The sequence below is a fragment of the Etheostoma cragini genome, chromosome 18 (genome assembly GCF_013103735.1).
Source record: "Etheostoma cragini isolate CJK2018 chromosome 18, CSU_Ecrag_1.0, whole genome shotgun sequence".
In the NCBI taxonomy this organism is placed as follows: domain Eukaryota; kingdom Metazoa; phylum Chordata; class Actinopteri; order Perciformes; family Percidae; genus Etheostoma; species Etheostoma cragini.
The window spans coordinates 8,586,510-8,608,941 of record NC_048424.1 but is presented as its reverse complement, the minus strand read 5'-3'; the positions used below and the strand labels follow the sequence as shown (position 1 = coordinate 8,608,941).

At 41.3% G+C, this 22,432-nt stretch overlaps 1 protein-coding gene across 1 annotated transcript in view; it reads left to right on the top strand.

Annotated features, from left to right (window-relative positions):
* fndc1 (fibronectin type III domain containing 1) overlaps window positions 1–22,432 on the top strand; it is a 37,973-nt gene that overhangs the window by 9,210 nt on the left and 6,331 nt on the right. Inside the window, exons 4-18 of the mRNA XM_034900293.1 lie at window positions 5,378–5,623; window positions 5,803–5,901; window positions 6,147–6,264; window positions 6,387–6,574; window positions 7,166–7,273; window positions 7,640–7,822; window positions 7,916–9,109; window positions 9,365–10,711; window positions 10,799–10,914; window positions 12,365–12,476; window positions 12,641–12,970; window positions 14,366–14,440; window positions 15,386–15,535; window positions 19,354–19,590; window positions 21,875–21,983. Of these exons, the coding sequence (XP_034756184.1) occupies window positions 5,378–5,623; window positions 5,803–5,901; window positions 6,147–6,264; window positions 6,387–6,574; window positions 7,166–7,273; window positions 7,640–7,822; window positions 7,916–9,109; window positions 9,365–10,711; window positions 10,799–10,914; window positions 12,365–12,476; window positions 12,641–12,970; window positions 14,366–14,440; window positions 15,386–15,535; window positions 19,354–19,590; window positions 21,875–21,983 (4,612 nt within the window). The remainder of the gene's footprint in view (window positions 1–5,377; window positions 5,624–5,802; window positions 5,902–6,146; window positions 6,265–6,386; window positions 6,575–7,165; window positions 7,274–7,639; window positions 7,823–7,915; window positions 9,110–9,364; window positions 10,712–10,798; window positions 10,915–12,364; window positions 12,477–12,640; window positions 12,971–14,365; window positions 14,441–15,385; window positions 15,536–19,353; window positions 19,591–21,874; window positions 21,984–22,432) is intronic.

Genomic DNA, 22,432 nt, shown 5'->3' with positions numbered 1-22,432 from the left:
AGGAGGAGGAAAACCAGCTCTGGTTTAATGGCATGCTAAATTCAGCCTCTGCAAAATAGTCGTGTGAGAGAGAACTCAGATTGGACAGATAGTCTAGCTAGCTGTCTCATTTACCCTGCAGAGATCTGAGGAGCAGTCAACAATAGCCTTCATAAATCCACCAAATTGAAAATTTCAACACAAAGAAAGCAGAAGGAAAAGGAAAATACAAGCATCCGACGGAATTTCCTGCTGCACCGGAGCAATCCCAGAAGTGGAACACAAAGTATATAGACTAATGTTGATTAGTACAATCTGGTGAACTCAGCTTCAAGGTTTTGTAGTTGAAGAAATCTAGCTTTGTGCGCATTAGAGCAGAATAGAATGGTATTGCTCCTAATAAAACCTGTTATCCCGTCCCACAATATCCTGGAGTCTTCTACAGAGCCAACATCAATGTCTACAAGTGTTTTGATTTTGCTATAAACTGAGTGCTATAAGCTTCATTTTTTAATAAAGAAGTGTTAAAATGCCATCTAACAGCACGTTGAGACAGACGGTCTAGGGTGGTGACACAGAGAACCCCTTTATGGTCAGACAATGCCATTGGGAGTAACACCGCTTTATCAATTGAATGAAATAATCGAGAGATGCTAAAAGAAAATCTACCTGTCTAGTCTACCTGAGAAAAAGGAATAATCCTTACAGGTGGGATTAACTGCGCGCCAAATATCTATATACCCCAAGCTGCTGGCCCATGACTTCAAAGCATTTGTGGCCTGAGCCTGAACCCCAGTGACCACATTCGACGATCAATATTTGGATCCTACACAGCATTGAAGTCCGCACCAACAACATAAGAACGGTCCGTTAACTCCAGCATTTGATTGGTGAGCGTACCATAGAGACCCTAACCCTAACCCATCAAAAACATTAGGTGCGTAAACTGACACGCAATTTTCTGACCAGTGCAATTTTCCTATTGTAAAGATCACAAGATCACGGGATTCTGCCCGTAGTGTCCAAGAGAACAAAACTTTACTGGAAGATTCCGTTTTGACCACAATGTCCTAAGCGGCCGGTCGCAGTCTGTAGCAAATGCGTCTCCAGTAATAATGCAATGTCAACATTTGTCTTTTTAAGGAGGGCTAGGGTGCTGGCTCGCTTGTGACACTAAGAAAATGTCGTCACCACAGTTCCAAACTAAAAATGTAAGATCACCCATTATCAAAAAATCTCTGTTCTAAATGTAAGTAGATGTGGAAAAGCAACATGATACTGGATACTGCCTTTCACTTCATTAATTTCTAACAATAGTGCATACAAAGTTAAGCCCAGAAGGCTAACACTCAAGGAGCAAGGCACAGCAGGCCATAGTTACCTGGTTGCAACAGCAACAGGTTCCACACTAAATAAGCTTAAAAATAAACGCATTTCTCGTCAAACAAAGACAGGAAACAGAAAGCAAAATACAAAATAGCAAGCACATTGGATAAGAGACTCTAACCTAGTAGTGGCCTAATTAACCTATTAATAGTAGGCTATATTAAACATGGCAAAGGGTTAGGGTTAGGGTTGAAATTCAAAAAACTGAATTCAAATTCCAGAAGGCTGGTGGAAGCTTGGCGTCCATGAAGTTGCTGTAGTCCGGGGAAAAGCGAATCTTTTTGCCCCTGACAACGAGCAGAGATTTCTGCGCAGCCTGTAGGATCGCCTGCCTGTCTGAGTAACGAAGCACGTTGAAAATCAGTAATTAATAGTGGTGTTCTTTCCTGGACTATCCCTGTAAATTTGATGGGCTCTCATAATCTAAATATGAACATCTGCCAATTGCGGGAGCTGTTTAAACAGGGGGCCGTGAGAGATGTTGAATAGCCCTTCTTTCAGCCCGACGATGCAGATATTGCATCTTTGGTTTCTATCCTCCATATCTGCTAGCGTCACCTCTAGCTCTTAAAAAAGTTTGGCCATGACTATCAAGAATTTTTGAGTTGCTTTGCACAGTAGTTTTTAGATTGTCCTCATCAGATCTGATAGAGCCAAGGCTTGCAGTAAGAGACGCTAGCTCAGCATGGATAGTAGTTTGCTTCTCGTCGTTGACGATACCCACCTGTTGAATCTGAGACTGAGTCTGAGAAAAGCGTGGTTCGGGGTAGCTTTTCTGTTTGTCTTTGTTTTTGTATGCCATTCTGCTTTAAATGACTCTATTGAGCAGAAAGTGATAGAATACCGAGCAGATCAGGTGACTCCCCGTTTTATCATAATTATAATCGATGATCATTTTATGATCATTTTGACCTGTGCTTAGACAACAGTTAATTTAAAGACATGCCATTTAGGGTTTATGAACGTATAATTGACATTTGAAAATAAACACTTTAGTTCATACTGTTCCACATGGATAATTTAATCTATCGACTTCACTTGCCATGTCTTTGGGCCACAGTAGGAAACATGGAGAAAACCAATTCAAATTCCAGAATTAAAGAACAAGGACCAGCAATTTAAACCAGGACCTTCTTGATGCAAGGCGATGGTGCTAACCACTGAAAAAATCATGCAGCACTGGAGTTTCAGTTGTATTTATGTGAGGCAAAGCCACTCTGGAGACACAGCTAATCATATCTGTTGGGTTTATAACCTCAGTAAATGGAGCCAAAGAACCATGTGTTTCTGGCACAGTAATGCTTCGATAACTCCCGGTGAAAGACAAGGAACAAAAGATGACATAAAATGTCATGAAGCCTTGCTAGCACACTTAGCATTACATTAGCTAAAGTTATCTACCTAGCTGCCGGGCCAGGCAATTTTAATTATCCCAATTAACATTCCAATTCACATACTAAAAATGCCAAACATTAGCATTCATGCTTTTATTAGTTCAAGGTTGGATTACTGTAATGCTCTTTATCTGCTCGCTTTTTAACTAATACATCTAGACGTGCACATATCACTCCCGTTCTCTACATTCTACATTGGCTCCCTGTATGTTTTAGAATATTATTATCATACATTATTGTTTTCAAGGCCTTATTGAGGTATTTGTCTGAAATTTTTACTTTGCGGGAGCACAACCGGTCAAGTTTTGCGAAAGGTGCAGGTGTAAACGGTGGGGTGATCAGGCTTTTGCAGTTGCTGCCCCGAGACTCTGGAACAAGTTACCCCCTGGTGTTCGCACTATTACTGACGTGACTCTTTTTAGGTCCAAACTCAAAACATATCTGTTTAGTCTGGCTCTTAATACGTAACAATGGCGTGACAATTTCATTCTTCTGCTTCTTTGTAACCCTTTCTGATTTTACAGTTTTCTATGTTCATTCTTTCTATTGTATGATATGTGTTTTTACTCTTGGTTTCTGATGTTAAGCACTTTGAATACCTGCTGGTTGCTGTTAAGTGCTAAATACATACATTTTGATTGATTGATTGATTGATTGATTAGCAACTGTTATAAAGCTGAAACCTTACTGGCAACTGACAATTACTATTCATTGATTATCATAGGTTATCTTTTAGGTCAGCTAATAATCCCATTTCACAAATCAAGTTGTTTAGTGAAGTAGGTCATAGCCTGCTGAGCTAATGAATGAATGAAGGCAAACTATGAGACAAGCCATTGAGCATAAGTTTTAAGTTTTTTGTATTTGTCGGTTATGTCTAAACTGATTATATCTGCCTCCAGGAAAGCTCTGCCACAGCAAGCTGTTTGAATAAATAAATAAACAGTGGGTAAACTGAGCAATGTAACCAATTCCACAAAAGCAAAGTTGCAAAGTTTAGATTTACGTTTGAAGGTGAAATGTCAGAGACAGCCTTGCTTTCTTCACCTATTTTTTGAGGAGGGAGTAAACAGTGACATTCTTCAGCAACATCCTGAACACTGAGGTGGGTCTCCACTGTGGCAGTGGTCTATCTGTCTGGAGGCCAGGCTCACAGCATCTCGGACTATCAAGCTTCCAGAAGAAACAGAAAGGATTTGGCAAGTGAGAGCACTTGTGGAGTTAGTGGTTTAGTGGTCCGCGGTGTGGAGACCCGTGCCAAACTATGCACTGGGACAGCGTTCCAGAGAGAGAAAAAGAGGAAGAAGGAAATAAGGAAAAGAAGATTAAGGCTGATTAAAACCAAATGTCAGTATGAAGGGAGACACTCAAACAGGTACCATGAGTATACGACAGAGGATTGGATGACTGAAAGTGTTACCACAGTAGCAGTCAAAGATGTGAATGAGAGACAACAACACTGGTGTGATCCTGTTAAGTTCAACTTTACGTTTAATTGGCTCCTGTTCATTTTCCATTATGATCGTCAATTGGATTGATTAATAATAATTTCAATGTCTAGTAATTACACCTTTAATAGACATGCAATAGTTTGCTGTCATGTTGGCAGACAAACAAGAGGAACACACAGAACAGATCATCCATGAAACTTGTAAAGGTGCTGGAAAATATTGGAGAGGAGAATTTGAAAACAGGAAAAGCAACATTAGAGAAAAAGAGAGATGTTGCATTGTTGAAAATCCTGTTGTCTAGATCCAAAGTGGAGAAATTCACTCAGCTATGCTGGCAGGACTTAGGAAAGGAGAGCAACAGAGAGACTTATGGAGAGCTCCAACAGATCTTTTTTTTAAACACCCTTTCACATCCTCTTTCTCTCATTTTTGTTCCCTCCACATATAAAGTGTCATGGTAGAAGCCCAACAGCTCTAAAACTCTCCCTCTCTCCCTTTTTAAGGCAAAGTAAAAAGCAAACTACTTTTAGTTTACCAAACCTTCCTGTTTGTTAAAAGGGGAAACCCTACCTCGACAGCATTTCTTTCTCCTTATAACCACTTTGTTTTATGAAATCTGACCTGTCAGCATTCATCCAGCTGTGCATGCAGCTATTCTGATGGGAAACAGGTCAGATCATTTTCATCTGACAGTGATTATGAGAAACGGATGGAGGAGGGATGAAGGGAGGTAAGGAAAAAAAGAAGAGTTTTTTAATTATATTGCCAATGCTATCGTTCAGCACTGCAGCCAGATGAGGGTGATTGTCTGGCTGTCTAAGTCATTGTCTGAGTTGTTGTCCAAGATGGAGTCACTCTAGGGTGGGATTGAAGCAGGAAGCAGGACGCCAAAAGTTGGAGCAGATGACAGGGGACATGGTGTCGTTCAATGGCATGTGTGTGCATATTAACTGACACTGTTGGATGAAAGTGACTTGTAATTATGTGTTTATTGCTGTGGATATGTATCTTCAATGGAACAATTATGTTCAGGGATTTTTCATGGCAGTTTGGTTCCCTAAGGCAAATCCAGCACAGAACACAGATTATGAATGAACTATGGGGTCAAAAAGGTAACATGAACTCTGGTGCACTCTGACTTTCCCCTCTATTATCATCCCCCAACAGGTCCAGCCAGGTCTCCACAAACTGCTGCCAGAAAACAGCCCCCGTTACAGCGGACCACCAGGGTGGACAGAACAGCTCACCCATTAGGCGTGTCTAAGACACGGACACACAGGAGGGCCCCTCAGTCCTCCTCAGGTCCCAGGCAGCCCGAGAGAGCTTTGGCAGGAGTTCCCCCGCTGGAAAGGAGACGCCAACACCACATCAAGCCTCAATCTGACCAGAGAAACCGAAACACACAAAAACTAAGTAAGAGGACTCACATTTTACACTCGTAACCAGATTAAAGGGGTAAAGCTACATTTGCATATCTTATTTTGTGATTTAGTTTAAATAAAAACGAGCTAAATGTATACATTTAGTTTGTACTATCTTTAGTGTCCATAGTGTAAACTCTGGCCGTGCCTGGTATCCCTTTCTATTCATAGCATCTGAGTCCGTTCATGTGGTGTCACTGCAGGCAAAAAAAGCCCAGGGCCAGAGCGCAGCCGCCAGCAGAGCAGTTGCAACCAAAACAACCACACCAGGTACTTGCAGTCTTTTTTAGAATCACTGCTTTCCTACACACTTTGATTGTCTTTTTTTGCATTGTAACTATCTCAAAATAGTTAGAATTCTTAATATATTTGGTTGTCATCTTAGCCAAAATGTGAGAAACCAGATGCAGACTTTTATCCAAATTCAGTAAACTCAGAGGCCATTTTGATATTGGTTTGGAGCTAGACACTTTTGTCTCTATTCTTGTCTTGTCTGTGTGTGTCTGTGTGTCCAGTGCCACCGGAGTACGAGGCCCGGGACATCAGTGTCAGGGTCATGTCTCCTCAGTCGGTCCTTATCTCCTGGGTTGACCCTGCTGTTGAGATGGGGAAGGTCGGACCCGGGGTAATAAGGTGGGAACTGTTAAATTGTGTGTGAAAGAAATTGACATAAAGGCAAAGATTAACTAAGTAAGACGGAATTCTAACCACTAACTTTCCACTGGAATAAAACATCCCTTTTTTTCTTCACCCAGATCCTACACAGTAAGGTACAGGGAGAAGGGTGAGTCAGCACGCTGGGAGTACAAGGACAGCGCCCAGAGGAGGATAATGATAGACTCCCTGTGTGCTGATGGCATGTATGAGTTCTCTGTCAGAATATCACAGGGAGAAAATCAGGGAAAGTGGAGCGTCTCCGTCTTTCAGAGGACCCCTGAGTCAGGTATGCACATGCAGCCACTGCCTGCTGTTTATAGCTTATGATTTAGTAGGTCATAATGCACCTTAGGAAACATTATGAGAAGTGAATCAAGAGGAATAGCTATAGAGGGCCAAATCCCTGCATTTTCCCAAGAAAAGAGAATTAACTTGTGTAGAAAAGAAGTCTGTCTTGCATAACTCTGTCTGTTAGCTCTTTTCTACTTATTTCTTATACCACACTTCATCACATTCACTGCCTATTACTCACATTTGATATTTGATTCCAGCTTTGGCTGCAGCTCTGTCATGATTGCAACTTTTGTACTATCATAGCAACTCCTGAGCTGCGGTTCATTGGAATGTCAGCATTTACTGCCTGGCTCACAGCTCAGATATCCATCTGCAGTTCCATACATGATCTCAAGGGGAGGTTTCTGTCAATGTATGGCAGCAGAACTTCCCTTCAAGCCTCCTGGCACAAAGTCGCTGTTTTTACATTCTTTAATGAGCAATTTCCTCACTCTGTTACCTCTACGTTGCTTCTGTCTTCTGTTCTGCTGCTCCTCCTTTCACTTCTGTCTTTCCATTCACTTGTGTTTTCCTCACTTGTTAGCACCATCTGGGCCACCAGAGAACTTTGAGGTCAAGCCACTACGAGGCAAAGGAACCGCTGTAATAGCAACATGGGATCCACCTGAAGAACCCAATGGGAGGATAAGAGGTGAGGCCAGAAGGAATAAACAAATAAAGGTTTGCTAAGAAATCAGTGTATGTATCATTTATGTTTTACTTACATTTCTGCAATGATAGTGCCCCCATTATTAGTGATCTCCAGTGGTCAATATTTGTTCTGACATACTATGTCGGTAGTGTAATTTGATGGGTTCATACAATAATGAAAATACTAAATACAGAAAATACATCTGGGTAATGCAATGACTGATGAGGTCACATAGTTAGAATAAAGGCAAAGATTTTCTGTATGAACTTTTGAATTCAGATTTTCAAAGGACATTAGTGAAATTTTCTTCCGAATGGTCACACTATCTCTTTTGACAACAGTTGTTCAAACTCTACCTCCATACAGAGTACACCCTGTCTTATGCTCCGGCTATGAAGCCATTCGGAATGAAAAGTGTGACGTACCGTGGCACCACAGCCACCATAGATGGTCTCACACCAGGAGAGCGGTACATCTTCAAGATTAGAGCCACCAACAGGAGGGGTCAAGGACCACAGAGCAAGGTCCTCAGTGTTATCATGCCAAGATGTAAGCACATTTGACTGTAAACAGTATGTGTGTGCATGTATGATTCAAAATTTGATTAATCCTAAATTCACAACAATTTTTGTCTATTGCCAGCCAGTAGAGCTGCCTCTTCGTTCTCAAAAACCGAGGACAACAGCAGGACTAGCCAAACTCTTTCCAAAACGGATGTTGACCCTGATGAACCTGACCTTCAGTCAACAGAAGAACCCACCATGCCCCCTCAGCCACGCCCTGCCGCACCTGTCAACGGCCGTGTGCGCCCACTTTCCCAGTCACGGTCCTATCACAGCATCTTCTCCTCTGTAAGGGGATCAGTCAGAAAACCAGTGAACAGATTGTCTTCCAGAGGAGAAGCTCAAAATAGAGAAGATAAGGAGGTAGAAGAAGAGAAAAAAACCACAACACCATCTCCGGTAGAAGAGACAACAACCATGGAGGTTGTACCGGAGATAAAAGAACCAGACAACAATGTTCCCCCTGAATTTGAAGATGAAGTGGGATATGATGAAAAGCCTCTGACTACTGAGACCCCCAGTCTCAAAGTTTTAACGCCCTCCCCAACCAAACCTCGTCCCAATCCACCACCCAGAAGGCCCATTAAGATCAGGGTTCATCAAAAACCAGTTTCCAAGGCTGCTTCTTCCTCTTCATCTTCTTCTACTTCATCCTCCTCACATACTTCCTCCTCTTCTTCTGATTCCTCCTTATCCTCTACATCTTCTAGAACCTCAGCATCCTCACAAATTCAAGAGTCTGCAGCCAGTAGAAAAGACTATGTGGCTTCCACATACCCAGAGAGCAAGGAAATCTATGATAGGCCTAGGTTAACACATACAAAACCCTCCTCTACAGTTGTAAAAGAAACCAATTTACAGCAGACAGACGATACATCTGTTGGTAGAGGTTCTGCTTCAGCGGGACGCACCAACGGGTCAGGGTTAGGCTCTAAATATGGTTACATTCGAAGACGTCCTGGAATTTTGTTCAGAGGGAATTCCACTCGAACGCTGAATGGTTACAAACCAGCTGTCACCTCACAGTCAAATTTACCAAGCAGGACTTTGAACCCAGCAACTTCAAACACACGTAGTTCAGCAACATCACAGTCCACTTTACCAGACAGGACCCCAAACCATGTAACATCACTTTTTTTCAATTCAGCAACATCCAGGTCCCCTTCAGGAAGTGGAACCCACAGCCAGGCAACATTAGATGCATATAATGTTGACAAATCACAATCAACATCAGGGTCTAGGTCTAAAGACTCTACATCTTTGCAGAGCTCAGGCACCAATCCATCCACTTCACAGAGTAGCTCAAACCACCCATCCAACAAAGACACAGCAGGCTCTTCTCAATCAACTTCACACAGAGGATCTCATAGCTCACATGTAACATCACAAAATTTCAATTCAGCAACATCAAGTTCCCCTTCAGGAAGTGGAACCAACAGCCAGGCAACATTAGATGCATATAATGTTGACAAATTGCAGTCCACATCAGTGTCTGGGTCTAAAGGCTCCACATCTTTGCAGAGCTCAGACACCAATCCATCCACTTCACAGAGCAGCTCAAACCACCCATCCAAAACAGACACAGCAGGCTCTTCTCAATCAACTTCACACAGAGGATCTCATATCTCTGCAACTTCACAAAACAGACAGAGTTTGCATACATCACTTGAGCGAGACACAACATTCAGGGAGGGAAATGATGACAGTAATTACAAAAGCCCAGACACACAAGTTACCAAAGTTAAAGAGCCTTCTTCAAGCTCCATACCACAACCCACAGAGGAGAGAGGGAGGGAAGAGAAAGAGGACGAAGAGGGAACGGCGATGAGAAGTAATGAAAAATCAGTCATTCCTCGTACTGGAATTAGCGCCTCATTTGCTGAAAGGTTCCCTTGGCTAGCAAGCCGTTACCCAGGCAAGTTTAGTCAAGGGACAAGAGCTTCATCGTCCAGGCATGATGGTAGGACCTCCATCAGGAGGACACCCACAAGGGTTTCAGGGGCCACAGGTGCTGCAGGAGTATCCATAATACAGCCGACTAGTAAAGATCTGAAGACTGACAACTTACTACAGAATGGGGTGGGAGTGGGTTCAGTTAAGCCTTCTTTCACCAATCAAAATACTGCATCTAGTGACACTAGAAACCTTGTTACCTCATCCTCTTCATCATCTTCCTCTTCAGCAGCCACTTCTTCAAACACTGATTCCCATCATTCCTCAGGTGGACACAGAGACTCAAGTGAGCATGTTCATAGAGGAACCTCTAATGACAATGATGAAGGTCATAATGAAGATTATCTCAATGAGAGGAGTAGAAACATCACTGGGAAAAATGATAAAGTTGCAGACACCACAGCGGCCCAAAAGAATCCTACTCTACCTCTAGCTGACCCTAACAGAAAGGTAGAGGAAAATGATAGTGTGGATACAAGGGAATCTTATTCTAGGACAAGACCTGGCTCACCGTCTGGAGGCACTCAACCTTATCGTCGTTCTAGTATGGGAGTGAACGGTAAGGTGCGCTCTCCTCTGCTTGCTAACAGGCCGTTTGGTGGATCAAGGCTTTCCATCAGACCACAGCCAGCACAGAACTCCACGCTGGATTCTTCAAAGTCTGATCCCTCCTCCTCATCATCTGACTCCTCTCCTTCCTTAAATGTGCCCCAGCCAGTTTTGACCTCAGATCGTGTTATTGGCAGTGGCACTACTGTGACAAAGACAGGCGGATTAATTGGAGGCAACTCCCAGTCTATATCATTGTCCACAGCATCTTCATCTAGAGACAACTTTAGGGGCCAGGGGAGAAGGTCTCGCTATCCCATCGTTAGAGGGAAACCAACCAATGGAGGACAACCCAAGCCTGCCATTGGAAATGGTAAAGTCAATGTAATTAAAAGTTGCTGCCACAAAAAGCTCAATGACACATAACAACATGACTCTGCTTAAATTGTATAAATGTTAGGTAAAAATGGAAGACCCAACCTGACAGCAACAAGTGATAAAGAGACCTCATCCTCTCATGGAACCAGCAAGGCCGTACCTCAAAGGTTTATAACCGGACCTGATGGAACCAAATGGGTAACCATGTTTAATTAATTGATTGTAACCATAATAACCATAGCAACTAGGTACATTCTTGTGTTACTGGCTTGTAGTAGCATGTGGTGCTGTGGAAGGTACTGTACTGTATCCCCTTTAAGATATAATTAAACATTTTGGGAAATTACTTTCTTGCCAAATTAGATGAAAAGATTGATGCCACTCCCATATTGGTGTGGTAAATATGAAGCTACAGTCTCTACTGGTAGACTGGCAACCTCACGGTGATGACAATAATCCAAATTTACTATGGCTGTCCAAGATATAGTCTGAAACATCAGCCCAAATAACATGACAAAACGTTCATTTTTTCCCTTTGTACTAATTAAACAAACCAGATATAACGTGTTAAGTTGTTAGCTTTAAAGGTGCTGGTAGGCTGAGTTTGTTACCTCTGGACAGGGGCAAGCTAGCCACTCTCGTGTGCTAAGGTAAGCAATATGGCTGCTGGCCATAGATTACATTTTTACTGTACAGATACAGACTATAGATTTACTGTAAAAACATGAGAGTAGTATCGATCTTCTCTCATTTTACCCTCAGCAAATCTAAAATGTTGAACTGATGTCTTTAATATGTTACAGATCAGTTGTTTCTATTCTAATGTTGATTTATTCAGTTTATAAGAAACAGTAGTGAATACAAATATACATTACTAGATCTCACAGTCAGGATGAGGCAATTGGTCAAATTGTGTCTATAAAAATTGCTGTATCAGCACTCACTGGATCGGTTTACAGCCGAGTGTGAAGTAGCTGGGGTGAGGATCAGCCCCTCTAAATCTGAGGCTATGGTTCTCAGCAGCAAACCGATGGAGTGCTTTCTTCAGGTAGGGAATGACTCCTTACCCCAAGTGAAGGAGTTTAAATACCTTGGGGTCTTGTTTACGAGTGAGGGGACAATGGAGCGGAGATTGGTCGGAGAATCTGCGCAGCGGGTGCAGTATTACATTCCATTTATCACAGTGTTATGACAAAAAAAGAGCTGAGCCAGAAGGCTACCGGTCATTTTTTGTTCCTACCGTCACCTATGGTCATGAAGGCTGGGTCATGACCAAAAAAAACAAGATCCAGGGTAGAAGTGGCCAAAACGGGTTTCCTCAGGAGGGTGGCTGGAGTCTCCCTTAGAGATAGGGGGAGACGCTCAGTCATCCATGAGGAGCTCGGAGTAGAGCCGCTGCTCCTTCGCGTCGAAAGAAGTCAATTGAGGTGGTGTGGTGGCGGTCCAGGCACGTCCAGCTGGGAGTAGGCCTCGGGGAAGACCCAGGACTAGGTGGAGGGATTACATCTCCAACTGGGAACGCCTCGGGACCCCAGTCAGAGCTGGTTGATGTGGCTCAGGAAAGGGAAGTTTGGGGTCTCCTGCTGGAGTTGGATGGATGGAAGATTGCTGTTTACAGTAGAATTAACAAATCTTGTTGTCTCTCCAGGTGGTAGACTTGGAGAAGGGGGTTCTTATGAACCAGGATGGACAAATTCTCCAGGATTCCCGGGGCATACCTAAGAGAGTGGTGCTTGGAGAAGATGGACGCACGATTTTTGGTGATATGCTTCAATCAATCTTCCTTGCTATTTAAACATACAGTGTACCGCTTCAAAACGTATTTTAAAACAAACATTTACTTACTATTAGCTTACTATTTATGACAAGGCCATGAATAATCTGTTTCCACTCTTCCTTGCTCCTCTACTCCACCGACTACCAGACCACATGGGCAGTCCCCTGCTAAACCAGGATGGTATGGCTCTGTTTGGTCACGGCAGAGACAGCCAGCCTGTGGTTAACCCCAAAGAGAAGGTCCTCATGATTGGAGGGAAACCTGTACTTGGCTTGGACCTTCCTCGCCTCAAGTCCACCACCACCACCACCATGGCTCCTACCACCACACCTGAACCCACCACCACCGAGTGGATCATAGAAGAGTCCACTACTGCACTACCATACCCAACCTGTCCACCTGGAACCTTTTCCAAAACAGATGAATATGGGTATCCAGTGCTGGACACAGAAGGAATATTGGACTGTTATCCAGAAGGTGAGACCTTTAAAAAGACGTAGTACTCAAAACCCACCATAAATAACTGCAGACAGCATTTTAAAGATTTATCTAAAACAAAATACTGCAGTAGTAAGTAAATACTAGAAATCAAGTTCAGTGAAGCATTTTAGAGCCATAATAGTTAACATGTCTACTAAGTAGGTAGGACTACTAAATCTCTCAGTTAGATTGTTTATCCATCTAGACCAAGGCTATGAGTGCTTCCTGTGTGCTACCTAAAGTTCTATGACTTCTAACTTGATGACTGTGTGTGTCTTAACTTTGTTGTGATCTGTTTGTGTGTGTGTGTGTGTGTGTGTGTGTTTGTGTGTGTGTGTGTGTGTACGATCACATGAACCCCATGTAAATCTCCACATCTGGGGCCTGGCTGTGGTATTTGTTTTGTTTATTTGTTTATTTCACACGCCCACATTGTAAATTTAAACACAATTTCATGAGGTACAATGATCATCAGAGTACTGTGGCTGAAACACACTACGGGCTGTCAGTTGCATATTGCCATTATTTTTATTGCATAGACATTTGATGAAACATAATTACACACAAGCATGAACACACACAAAAGTGTGGCTATTATAGTCATTATAGCACAAATAGGGGAGAATTTGAAAAGTATTAAACTAAACCAAGTCTATAAGATCAAAGACTCAACTCAAAATAGAAAATAATTGAATTCAATAACAAAGGTACCCCATAAAAACAAACTGCCATTGTTATTTGTGTTAAAATTATTAAATGTACAAATTATTAGCCATAACCATATTAATCAGGGTTTTGAAATGTAGCAAAAAAAGTGATGCTTCAGCTATTCCGAGGAACTAGATGTAAACATTTAAACATAGGGATGAATTATTAGAGCTTGTACACACAATATAATCTTAACAAGCAAATAATAGATTTTTAGTGTGTGGATCCTACAAAATATCTTTTTATTTGAGAAAGAACCATACTGATGCTGATTTATATCTTTAGTGTAGTTTCTCGAATATCGCTGTTTTAATAAAGGATAAAGTCCCATAGAAAGGTCATTATACAGAAAAAACTAATTGTTATGGCAAACTTGTCTCGTTATGATGACATTCAGTATAATAGTCAACTTTCCCACTGTAACAAAATAATATAAAAATGATTTTGCCACTATAGAAACTCTGTCCCTCAGAGTGAACATTATTAATGCTGCAGTAAGACGCACAAACAGCAAACTGAGACAGCCAGGGTTACATTGGTGTCAAAATACGTGCTTGCATCTACAGGATGTATTTAACTAGATATGGTTGTGTCGGTGTACAAGTCTATGTTTGTATGCCAGCTTAGAAATGTGTACATGTTCATTTGAGATTGATGCTACAGCTTGTTCTACTTCTCTGACAGAGGAATCCTCAGGAATGGAAATGGACCACATGGTTTCAGTGACCATGGTGCCTGATGCTTTAGCTCTTGAGAAAGGTATTGGCTGAGTTTGGCTTTGGACTGGCCTACCACCACTGGGCTAGGATGGAATGAACTGCACTACATGTTCATTGTTTGTTTATTGCCTGTTTATCTGTCAGTGGGTGTGTTTGCTAGCTATTCCTGTCTCTTCCTCTTTGCCTGGCCTGTGGTCTTCACTTTGTTTCTCTTCTTGTACGTTTGTTTGGCTTGGTCTTTGTTCATGGCTGAAGTTTTAGATATTTTTGATTACGGGCTGCTTTTAATCACTTTTATTCCCAAAACTGGACCATGTGAACTGCATTACTAAGCTGAAGAGAATTCCCTCTTTTGTGATTTAATTCTTAACGTTGCTATGTAATGTAATAGATGAACCCCGGCTTCAGCCAAACACTAGCTGAATGGAAAAGTGCAGCGTTTCGTTGATGTAAGCCTTTGTACTAATTTACTATATGTGTTTGGATCTCTTATGGAATTAGTTGCATGTGGGCAGCATTTGATGTTTTTCTTTGTTTTGAGGGATTTTGCTAGAAAAGACAAATTGGGCATTACAATATTTTCTTAGCATTTCCCTGCCATGGCTCAAAGCTGGAGCATGTTTGTGGACCATGATGTAATGCAAAGGCCCACTGAAGCGGCCCGGGAAAAACTGTGATGAAAGCAGGATATCACCCACTGAATTCATTCCCCTTTTTTAACCTTGGAGACTTGTTAAATGGTCTTTGTCTTCAAGTCCCCCTCACATGGAGAATCCGGGAGCTTTGGGTGTTTAGGGGAAAAGGGGTTATTTCAAAGTGAGCTCACACATCTGCCCAGTGCCCCCAACTAATTGAACCAATTTGATACTCTTATTCCATAGATCATGGTGCCAGATAAATGAAACACAGAAGCTTGTTATTGCGCTAGAATGTAGTAATATAAATGTATTCAAATCAAAAGCTCACCGACACGTGTTGTTGCTAGATGAGCTTTTTGGCCAGACCACTCTGCCACCCACGACTACCAGCACTACAACCACCGCCACAGAACTACCGACTCCGGAGCCAGACACCAGACCCTCCAACCACGGCCCGTCATCTGAGTTTGACCTCAGTGGGAAGAAGCGATTCACAGGTACTCAAAGACAGAAATAAGTGTATGCTTGTGTATATTCACTCTTGCAAATATCCTTTTTTGTTTGGTGCAAATATTAACAGATAACAGTTATCCTTCCAGAATTTAGTCTTGAGCTTGTAGTGCAATTATAACCTTACATTTAAGGTTTAATATCACCTTTCCATTTTGCATGATGGGTCGATTTTCAAAAGGAACTTTAATCTGCCAAGGAGCAAGGTATTACACTTTTTTGTTGGTATACTCTATATACTAAAGTGTACATATATACTATATAGTACTATATAGTTATTTTTGTTTTGTTTCTGTAAGTGTAGTTAAGTGTAAAAACCAGAAGAAAACTATGAAGGTAAATATGGTGCAAAACGTGAGAGCGTGTAGATGCAATATGAGCACTTGTGGAATATGATTTGAGAGCTTGTAAAAAAAAAATCTGTACTCGTAGATGCAATGTGAGCTTTTGTAGAATATGATTTGAGAGCTTATAGAAAGAAAAAAAAACGCGTTATACCCACTGATGGCGGTCCATCTGCGGCTGCAGGACCTGGAGCTCACCGCCAGTGTTTTACTTTGAGTGTTAAAAGTGTTAGGGTAACTAAAATGTATTAATTTATAAGCGGGATTAGTTCGCTAACACTAGCTTGCTATTCCACCAACACTGGCGGTGAGCTCCAGGGGAGTTGTGCCGCTGCTACCGAGTCTGCAGATCAGGTAGAGGTTGGCAGTGAAGCTTTCTAGCAATGTTTCCACGCTTGCTGAGCCCCACTTCTTGGCTTCTTTAAGCACATTAATAAAATGTTTTACCTGGGGTGCCCAAACTTTCGAGCCCCACTGTAAGCCGGACAGAGATGTCCCTCATCTGGCAATAGAAACCCTGCTGTCTCTGGCCGTTCTGTTGGCTCAGTTTGGTTTTGCACCAAATGTATCGCAAGAAGTGTTGCAAAAGTCGAGGGCGCAGACTCGCCGCTGTGTGATGCGAGAGAGCATATTGCAGCAACAGATTCAAGAGGTTGTAATCACTGAGTTGTGGTTGTACTGGAAAACTGACTTAAGTGAAAAAAAATAAAAATACAAGTACAGTAGGCTCTCAAATCATATTCTACAAGTGCTCACATCGCATCTATGAGTACTGATATTTTTAGAAGCTCTCAAATCTTATTCTATTCTTTTCTATTCTATTCTTAATGCACTCTCACGTTTTGCAGCATATTTACCTTCATAAGTGGGTGAGATGAATGTTTCACTATGCTGTAAATAATGATACACTTACGGGAGTTCTGTTTTGGTTTGTGGGGGAGTAATACATTTGAGCCTCCATATTGGCTTTCTCAGCAATACCTCATAAATATGTGACCCTCACAGATTTTACAGTAACCATCTGCCAAGAAAACAAAAATTTAACTCATTTGTTAAGTTATTTTTTCCTTATCCATATCATAATGTAACTAATTGCAGCACTCAACCAACAATGTGTGGGAATAAGTGTAGGCTACCTCTAATAGTTGATTCAAAATTGGTCTCATGCATCCAAAATTGGAAAATAATAACAAAGTTCACTGAGGGTGAATTGTTGAGGGCCTCCAGATTTCATCCCAGTTAACTTCAGCCCCCTGCTTTGTTTTTACTGTTCCTATGTGCTTACTTTGGCCTCACATACCACCTCACCTCATCTGGTTGCACAAACAGATCACAATATTCTCCTGACAGAAATAAAAACAGAATCTACTTGACTCCAACCTTTTAAAAAATACATAATGTCAGAGATCCTTTCAATGGTGCTGTGTTTAACCTTCATGTTATCCTCTGGTCAACCCCGTTGACCCGTTTTCAGTTTTTTTATATCAAAAAAGCACCCACAACATTAAAAAAAGTGACTAAAATGTCGTAAAAAGCGATAATGGTTGACGGGAAGACAACACAAGGGTTAAGGACTATAGTTTTTGTTGTGTGGCTGAAATAAAAATTGTGAAGATATTGTAACTTTAATAGTGTAAGCATACAGATGAATGCTAGTAAGCAGTAGGCGATTTGTTAATTTTTAACAGACCCGGTTTGTATTGTGTACGTGTGACTAGCAAAGCCCCCCCAAGACGAAAGTGACAAAAGGTCGGGGCTGGCAATTGCAAATCCTTCTGTTACTTCAGAACCACGGACAGTCTCGGGCATTTGTCACAGTTAGGCTTCAGATATATTATATTAAATATATATGTATCAACACATTTTGCTAACAAGAGGGATAGCATCCTGCTTTATCCTCCCTCAAATTGCCATGCCAGTAAGTGCTCACTGTATAGCTTTGGATGTTTTAGTTCATAACTGTACAAGTCACAGTGGTTTATCCCACTGCTAGTCACTTAAAAACCAAGATATAAAACCTTACTTTACAAATTTTTCATTAGGTTAGAGAATGTGTAGCCTTGTAGTAGCTGGAATTTGAAGAGTTCTAACAACATGTAAGAATACTGCAGTGACTTGACTAAGAGACACACGTTGTGTAGCAATGTGAATAAAACCTTGAGTAGTGACTATTTAAACTGTTATCTAATGACGGATTAAATGCAATGTGTCACTGTCACTGTTAAATTGATCTTTGTGGAAAAAAGCAACAGTGCAACAACCACATGGCTTACTGTGGGCACCATTTATCTTGGTAAACAATGACTGAATTGTGATCACCTCACATAGAGCCATCTGAAAGCTATTACTTTCCCTGAGATAAAAACAGGCAAGAGAGAGATCAGTGGAAAACATAAAAGTTAAGGAGCTGCCCTTGGCTTAGAGAGAAGGCTGTGTTGGCTCAATGTGAAGACATCCTCTTTCCTGTTTAATATATTTAGGTGCGCTTTAGCAGCCTGCCAGTCTACTGACATACTTAACATGAACTGTCTGACTTCTCCCCTTTATATGGTTTGAATAATCTTTGCTCAAGACGCGGGACAGAAAGGACTTAAATTATTAGAAGTTGCGTGAATCTGTTTTACAGTAAAATCCAGATGGATGGAGTTTGCCACAATGGACTAGAAAATGAGTACAAGGATGTTTGGACTATTACAATGCTTATGCCTTACTAGACTGATAGCAGAGTTGATGTTATGTGAACTGTCCTGATACTGTTTCCCAGTGATATTTAATCCATGTCTGGCTCACACACGCCAGTTTTTGTCAGTATTTTTGGATTTGGTTTTCAACAAGCAGGAGAAGACAGACAGACAGAAGAACACAGAAACAAAGCAAAACATCTGGATCTTCTGTGGACACAAGCCCACATGGATCCTGGACATGTGGACGCTGTACAGAAATGCAGCCTTACAAGCACCCTGTGAATGGACAGACACATAAATGTGCTCACCTTGACAAAAGATCACATATTTAGGTGTATGAATGCGTTGTGAGCCACACAATTGTGTATAGACTACACATACAGTAGGAGCTTGTAACAGCCTAAACCCATACAGCCTCACCGATATGTAGATACTGACATGTGTTAGACTCTTGGCCTTCTCAGAGGGTCAATCATCTGGGGAGGTAGGAGCAACTCCAGGCTCCAGTGGTTCCCTCCAAATCAGCCAGACTAGGAATTGTGGGATATCTTAAGCTTTCACAGCTGTAGGTCCAGCTGGCATTTCCAGAGTCTGAAAACATACAAGAGACAAAAAGGGGAGGAAAGGAAACAAAGGAAAGCTAGGGAGGCAATTTCTGACACCCCTGTTTATAAATGACTATGAACAAATCACGTATTATTTCAAAATGACTGACAAAATTAAAAAAGTATGACTTTGAAAGAACAACTCTTTTCCATCACTTTTTCTTGGCTTCAGCTCCCTATGTGAACTACATCCGGAAAGACCTGGCTTCTCCTTGCTCCTTGACGGAGGCTCTGGAGTATCTTCAGGTCGACGTCCTAGAAGACCTGATAGAGAAGGACAGCGTTTCAGCCAATCAGAATCAACCTCCCAAGAACAAGCCTCATAACTTCACCGTCGTCGCCATGGAGGGCTGCCACTCATTTATCATCCTGGACTGGGGCCGCCCACTGAAAGATGATATGGTGTCAGGTAAGATATGTTTTTCCAGAACTTAAAGTTGAACTAAAATTAAAAATAAAGAAAAAGAATTTGAAGTAAACACTACCTTTATCCTTGGTGTTTGTTTTGACTTGTGTATTTCTTTAGTCAAAACTGTAATAAGTAATTACGTTTATTTCTATGCTGTGATAGTTCCACCCAGATGTAACATACATTTTAACCACATTTTCAGAAAACCGGTAAATGAAAATGCAAATTAGTGCAGTACGTGACAAAAATTCTCAAGTCAGATGTCATTAAACTCTTGCTGAAGATTAGGGCCCCGAACGGAAAAAAAAAACGCACACAAACGTGATGGAAATATGGCAATTATGTTTGTTTCATATATTTCTTAGAGGAAAGCTACAGTCCACACATATCCCATGTTTTTGTCTGCCGTTATTTAACCTTTCACCTGTTGTGTTTAGGATATGGCTTTAACACCAGCCTTCCTTCTGACTTTAATTTTAAGAACCCACTCCAGCAGTTCATTGTGAATAAATCATAAAAAGCAGACTGCATTTAACATACTGAATAATACTCTTTAGTTCCTGCAGAGCAAAATCCCTATGACCTAGAAAGTGACACATGGGGAAAAAAGGGACACAGAAGAGAGTGAAGATAACAACATACTGTATGAGACGTGGTAGATTATCAGAGGTAGCAGTCTGGCCAACTAGAGAGCCAGTATGTTTTCTTTGGCATGAAAACCCAAGCTTCTGGTCATGCTGTGGGCTAGTCCTTCCACTGATGTCTAAAACAGATAGTTGGTCCATAGGCTACGGCTGTTTCCCCCCCCTCTTTTCTCCTTGGTGATCCTATCTGCTTACACACTATCTTGACAATTTTTGCACTTGATTTGTCCGGACATTTTAGCAACTAATCACTGTTTGCTCCTATTTCAAACACTTCCTCTGTGAATTTGTTTTATTTTACATACCATGTTGCATTCCATGCAGTCATTTCTCTAAAGTGTCGAGACACTGATGTAGCTACTGAAGTTTCTTTGCTGTTATGTGCAATGTCAAAGATGAGTTGATCAAAACTGAGAACCTTTAACTTTTATATTTTATAAAACTAACTTTTAATGTGTATTTCCTTCAAGTGTATTGTATTGCAAGATATACAGCAGACATGATCTGATGCATACATGCAGATATACAGACAGTTCCCACATGCAGATAAGCAGTAATCATAAGAAGCTGTTTTACTTATTAGGGCGCATTTGCACTACCATGTCTTACAAGTTACGGGTCACAGCTTTCAAAACAAGTTGATGGAAACAGCTGTTATCAAATGGTCTGGAAAAGATGATGGACACTGGCATGTGGTTTAACCTGAAACCAACTTATTCCATTTACTCTGAACCTTGATGACCTTTTTGTTTAAAGGTGTTGGACAAAACACATCAGTCACTGAGTATTAGAAGTGTTGCATTTGTCTCAAAAGATCAACTCCTTTACAACATTTAATAAATGTATACCTATAGCAGAAAAAACAGAGTCTACACACTACTTTATCCTCAGTTTAACAGAGAATGCTAAGAAGAAAAAACCAAAAGAAGAAAAACAAAGTGGCTAGTATTTCCCTTCACTCCTGTCAGCAGCCAGCTGTGTTGGTGAGGTTCCAGTAAAAATAGAAACCCAGACTCAGAAGTCCAATAGAAACAGTTGGTAGTTTGATGTGCGGCAGAGCCAAAGTGAGTGATCTAGAGCTGCATGACCTGAGGTTGCTTACCGGATTCTAAGGATTAGTTTGCGTGACTGAGAAGAAGAAGAAAACAGACGGCCAGGTTGGGGGACAGTCAGCGTGAGCAACAGAAAATGCCAGGGCGGCAGTTTTTCTTCAGGTTTAAATATATAGGGGGGACCACCTACTCTCAGGAAATAATTAAAAGCATAAAATAAATGTTGATACTTTATAAATAATCATAGGTCATTTGAGTTCAAGGTTGATAAAACAAAAAAGCTGGTAGGTGGGTTTGTTACCTTTGGACAGAGGCAGGCTAGCTAATTCCACCTGTTTTCAGTTGTTGTGCTAAGCTAAGCTAACCCGCCGCTGGTGCTAGCTTCATGTTTATCTTATTGACATGAGAGTGGTATCGACCGTCTCATCTAACTCTAAGTCTCAAAATATCAAAGTATTCCTATAATGTTGACCCTTAGCATATTGTTGTGTTTCACTTACAACTGGACGTGAACATGAGAATAAATCCAATTTTATCTTTTTCGAACAACTTAAGCTTTGCCCTTTAATTCTATATTGTTCCCTGTAGGCTACATGGTCCACAGTGCTTCATATGACGATGTCCTCAACAATAGATGGTCCTCTCGACCCGCCAGCGGGACACATCTGCCTGTGGAGAATCTCAAACCCAACTCTAGGTAACACATTACCACCTGGTGCTTGTTTACATCATTGTGTACACATGCATACAATACACACACTTATACAGAGGCTGGTGTGAGCACATGCACACCGCTTTTAGGTTCACTGATTCACACAGTATCGTCTCACAGACAATGGGAGTCATAGACAAAAGAGAACCTGAATTTACTTCACTTGGTATTAATCCATATTTAGCGTTTTTATTTTTCATATCAAACCATGCGGACGCTGATCAGAGCAGAGTGTAAGTTGGACACTGATAATGTAATGCTTGTATTAGAGATCGGTAAACCCTCAGAGTGAAGTAAATAATTTTTGGTAAATGGCGACAGGTCAAAAAACACATTTGAATCTGCACCGACATGTGACATGCTGTAAAACGCTAAAATTTAGTGGAACATAAATTCAGCACACATGATCTGAGATACAGTCACCTGGGTCTGTT